The 5,536-nt window shown below is 34.8% G+C and overlaps 1 protein-coding gene across 1 annotated transcript; it reads left to right on the top strand.

The window, feature by feature from the left end:
• Positions 1-4,158: 4,158 nt before the first annotated feature.
• LOC18055899 (indole-3-pyruvate monooxygenase YUCCA2) lies at positions 4,159-5,536 on the top strand (the record flags this gene model as incomplete). Its single annotated transcript, XM_006451086.2, has 2 exons — positions 4,159-4,938; positions 5,363-5,536. Coding segments are annotated over exons 1-2 (879 nt in total), but the record flags the coding sequence as incomplete, so codon positions are not given.

The raw sequence follows: 5,536 nt of genomic DNA, 5'->3' as shown, positions 1-5,536 counted from the left end.
CCATTTTTTGCCTATACACTGCATCGCTATCATCAAGACACAAACCCAAATAAGTCTTGGATGTGAGTGAGGCTGAAAAGCAAGCTCCAAATGCCATTCTTTGGACATCGTCTTCCGAGTTTAAACTTTGGGTTAAATGACTTCTCAGCTTAAGCAAAGCCCTGCAGACATTTCTGCACGATAGTGAAAATTACAACTTTGATGTATATGGGCATCACAAAATGGAATGTCTTATGGAACTTCGAGGGGATGTTTCTCCTTTTACCTTAAGATAATATTATTCCTTAGGCTGGCATTTTTTGCTGTTTTATTTATGCTTCACGAGCACGAGTCATATGCATTTGTTAAAGCATAATTCGAACTTTAATTTAGATTAGAATATATGCAACAATGATGATCAAGTCCGACCTTAAAGTGATAATAATTGAGAATCTCAGTCGCATTATAAGTAAATACAAAATCACCGTTTAAAGTTAATTTGATGGGCATATATATGCTCAACTGAACTCTAATTAAAATTTAGACAGCCAGTTATTTTCATGTGTTGCATTCAAATTATGACAAAGTCGGATGCTTTGCTTACTATTTTTTATCTTCTTTCTACTCTTGATTATTATATCACTAAATTTTTATTCTTGGTAGCACTAAAGAAGAAAGAAATAAAGAGAGTTATAGAATGGTATATGTCCCTTATTTTTTATTTTTTAAAAAATTGTGTTTAACAACTTTGTTGACGTTCCTTAATAAGTAATTAAACAATAAAAGAAAGCATAATCATGCATAATTAATGTCAGTTAAAAGCTTCTCAAAAGAAAAAAAAAATTGTCAGTTAAGAGGTTCACACGATATTTGAGTTTCCTATTCTTCTAGTTGGTATAAATATAATCAAATTCTCTATACATTTGATTGGATTTCTTCACCCCCATTTTCTTCTCTCCCTCTCTCTTTTTTGGAAACGCCATTTTCTTTTCTCTTTAATTTTCTATAAGTTTGTTCTTTGAAAGATAAAGCAAAGAGGGTCGGCTTCAAAGAGGAGGTCTTACTCTCACCCTTCGAAATTAGACATTCATGGCCCTTTTCTTTTGCTTTTTTAGACAAACTTTTATTTGTATAATAGTTTGATTAATTTATAAGGACCATTACCTCTCACTCATCATTATTTTTAGTGCTTGATTTATAATAATTATACACATACAAATAACCCGAGATCTTATGCGTCCGTGTATATAATTCGGAGGGCCTACATTCTTTCAAGATATTTTTATGAAATCCTTGAATTTCGTCGTCGGTAATGTCATCATTACACGATCTAAAACATCTAGAGGTCTAGATAGTCTAGTTAGTAATACGTAAAGGCTAAAGATGCTAATATGAAACTAATTGGTATTATAGATTAAAAATTTCATAGTATTTCTGCACCAATAAAAAATTGAGTTCCAATTACCTGGAAGCATTTTTTACAAATTAATTGTAGTTAACAAATAAATATACTATCTTAATAGATCAATAAGGCTAGCTAGCTCATAAGTAACACAAAAAGGCTACATCTGTTAGTTTAATTAATTATAGTTCTAAATTATTTTGTCGATCAACAATTAATCCAAGGAGTTTCCTTTTATGTCTTTCCCATAAAACCTACGCTCGATGAACATATAAGAAGCTTATTTGACCGTGTCAATCATTTAGCTTCACGGTTCTGCTTATTAATTATTTTTGTTAATTATAGCAGACGTGACATATTGAATTATATTAAATGTTAAGATATTATATATGCTGTAATAATGTAATTACCGATAGGATTTGAGGACAAGATCTGCCAGATGCACTGTTATTAGTTTCTTTTTGGTGGGTAATGCTGGCATTTGTATAATATTAATTGGTTCCTGCAATTACAAGAATGAGTACAAGTAGGTTACTTTATTATTTTGTGATAATTCCCGTAGAAAAAATAATGTGTATACTAAGCTTAATAGATGTTGCCTAGCTGATTAACTGATTAGGACATGAAGCACAATACCTGGCTAGTTTTGAAGAAAGATCTGTATAGCATTGATGCGCATGGACTATTGAAAGTAGATTCACACGGGTACGCAAATGACAAAGCAGTAGCAGAATATGGAGCATTAGGCTGAGTAGTTACATATTAAGAATCTTAATAACGACCAAGTAACCAACCATTTGTCTTGTTTTTGGAAACTTAGCTTACACTCATTACCCATGGCCATTAATTGGCTCACTGTATATATTTAACTTGTAAAATTTAAAGGGACTATTGAACGTCTCTTCAAGAAAATATCCGGCCATCTTTTGCGAGAGATACATACTTTAAAGTTCAAAATGAAAAAAGTTGTTCTTGTTCAAATCAAAATTTAACAATTTGCTTCTGAAGAACTCGAGTAGTGTACAAGGTGGGATCATGGATACTCTGAATATGTCAGACTCAATTATGAACATGGCCACTAACAATGGCCTAGAATATTCCTCTTCACTGCTGTAACATGCTGCATGAGTTGTAATAACTAAGAAAATTTAGAGTATCTTTGGCGTGGGGTTTCTAATTTTGTACAAGTTGACTGCATAACATACCCGTTTTGATACACCCATCATAAGGTCAACTTATGACCTTGAAAGCATGCAGGCCCTTCCCTTTTGCAAAAAAAAAAAAAAATTAGTGATCTTGGTTAATCTTCAATTAATTTAGCAATGCCTAGTGTTTAAAATAAATTGGAAGGGCTTTTTTAGAAAAAAATAGAGCAAGATTATGTAGCTTTTGTGTAAAAGTGAAAAGAGGTTATATAGGATTGGGCAAATCTTAAAATGTCAAGGAAATACCAAATCAAAAGGGCTCTTCTGTGCACGCGTCAAAAGGTTTTAGAGTTTTCAAGGAAAGAATCTCGGAAGAAAAAGATACTGTTTGTTGCAAAATCTGATTTTATATTTGAAACAAGAATAGAAATGGTGGGATCTCCAAACTCACAGGGCACTATTGTGGAGGGTCTATCTCTTCTCTTGAAAAGAATCAACATAGTGGACAACTTATCACTTCACTTGAATTAGTGTAAATTGATTCTTATTTGCCATCCCACTATTTTATTGCATCCTAATTATGGAGAATCCCTAATTTATTGGGAAGTTAGAGAATCTTGGATCATCACAGTTAAGTGACAACTACGAAAGTTACTATAATGCTAACCTTACTATCCAAGGATAATTCTTTACAGTCTTTTTTTTTTTTTTTTGGGTAGAAGAATTATTTAATGTAAACCAACGTTGAAGGTGTAATAAATTTTTGTTCATTGCATTTAAATAAGTTTATATTGTACTTCTCTCTTTCATCCATTTGTTGTTACCAAGTATTTAGCTTCTTATATCACTAACCGTCTCAAACTGAAAATTATTCCCCAATGGGTCAAAGGAGTATATGATGACTTGATGAGTAACTAGAGAAAGCCTTCAAATCAGATGGTTAGGAACTGTCAAATAGGCCATCAACGGGTCAGTTTTGATGCCTCTCGACAGAAACCCACAATTTTGTGGGTCCCTCAAACAAAAGCTTCAAGCATCCACAAGCATTAAGAGTAAGCACTTAAAAAAGAAAAATAAATAAATAAAATATCCCATACCTGGAAATTATTGGTCGACGAAAACCGCAAGTCGTCCCAAAACACTAACTGGTGTTGATCGATCGAGTTGTGTAGTTTCTGTATGTGTCACAATAGAATTAGCTACTTGTCTTTATATAAGTAACCAGACTTTGACTATTTGTATATATGCATTTTGTTCCCTTCGTCCAATTAGTCGGTGAATATGAATGAAGAAGAGTTTGTTGTTTGTTAAAGGTTAGTTATTACTATGACAATGCCTGTTTAATTACACCCTTGGCTACTGACTGCCACTTGTATAAATAAGCCCTATTCTTGGTTCTGCAAAATAGCCTAGAGAGACCAGGCCCTCAATAATTTCGCAAAAAATAGATAAGACTCTCTCAATAATCTATATTCTCCCTCAAATCCTGGAAAATTTTCGCTCAATATCTCCGTCAAATCCCTTTGTGGATCAGATAAGATAAAACCATGTCTCAAAATTTGAACCCAATATCCCCATATACTAGATACATATAAAATTTTACTACTGATTTAGATTCCTGGTCATCTTCATCATCATCAACTACTTGTTTAACTTGCTAAGTGGTAGTAGTACTATTGTGGGTTTTGGTTCTTGGGTTTGCTGATAATGGATAATAATAATCACTTGAAAGAAGTAGAAGGCAAGAGGGTTCATGATCATTTTAACAATAAGAAGGCCGCAATATCAGCAGCTAGACGCATAATGGTGCCTGGACCAGTCATAGTTGGTGCTGGTCCATCAGGGCTAGCCACAGCGGCTTGTCTTACAGAAAAAGGAGTCCCAAGCTTGATTCTCGAAAGGGCTAATTGCATAGCTTCTTTGTGGCAGCTCAAAACCTACGATCGTCTCCGGCTTCATCTCCCTAAACAATTCTGTCAGCTCCCTCTCATGCCATTCCCTTCTAATTTCCCTACCTATCCAACCAAACAGCAGTTTTTAACCTACTTGGAGACCTACACAAACCATTTCGGCTTGGACCCAGTTTTCAACACCACTGTGGTTAATGCTGAGTATGATCATCTTAGTAGGTTGTGGCGAGTCAAGACTCAGCAAGGGCTCAAACAAGAGGAGACTGTGTATCTGTGTCAGTGGCTGATTGTTGCGACGGGTGAAAATGCTGAGGAAGTTGTGCCTTATATTGAAGGAATGGATGGTTTTCGAGGACCAATCTTTCACTCAAGCTCTTACAAGACCGGGGAGCTGTTTCGTGACAAGAACGTGCTTGTTGTTGGCTGCGGGAACTCAGGCATGGAGGTATCTTTAGATCTCTGCAACTACAATGCTCGACCTTCCCTCGTCGTTAGAGATACGGTCAGCATATATACCTTAACTTTTTAACTTTAATTTGCATAATATAGAGTAATGATCCAGTGGTTGACATTGCTTTTGTTATAGCAACTAATCCACATGTGCTTATATACGAAGTTGCTTACCAGATCAGTTTTTGCTTAATATATATACATAATCATTCTTTGCATAATATATTTCCATCTTTATTTGTTCTCTAACTTTCTTGGAACTCGTATGCATGCGCAAGATTGGTCATAGCCAGCTGAAAATTCACATAATCATAAAGTTTAATATACTTTGTAATTTTTTCCTTTCCTCTCTGGAAAGAAATAGTCTGAGTATTTCATTTTAGGTTATGGGATGTTGTCATGAATGATATCATCATGTATAAAATAAATTAAGGTTTGAAAATTAAAGCAAGCAACTTTTGGTTCAAGTGTTGCAGGTGCACGTTTTGCCTCAAGAGATGATAGGGAGATCAACTTTTGGACTGTCCATGTGCTTACTCAAGTGGTTCCCCGTGCGCCTTGTGGATCAATTTTTACTTCTAATGTCGTGGTTAATGCTGGGAGACACTTCTCAGTTTGGACTCATTCGCCCTAAACTTGGCCCGCTTGAA

The sequence above is a fragment of the Citrus clementina genome, unplaced genomic scaffold (genome assembly GCF_000493195.1).
Source record: "Citrus clementina cultivar Clemenules unplaced genomic scaffold, Citrus_clementina_v1.0 scaffold_1, whole genome shotgun sequence".
In the NCBI taxonomy this organism is placed as follows: domain Eukaryota; kingdom Viridiplantae; phylum Streptophyta; class Magnoliopsida; order Sapindales; family Rutaceae; genus Citrus; species Citrus x clementina.
The sequence above is the reverse complement of the archived record's forward strand: the minus strand, read 5'-3'. Positions and strand labels throughout refer to the sequence as shown.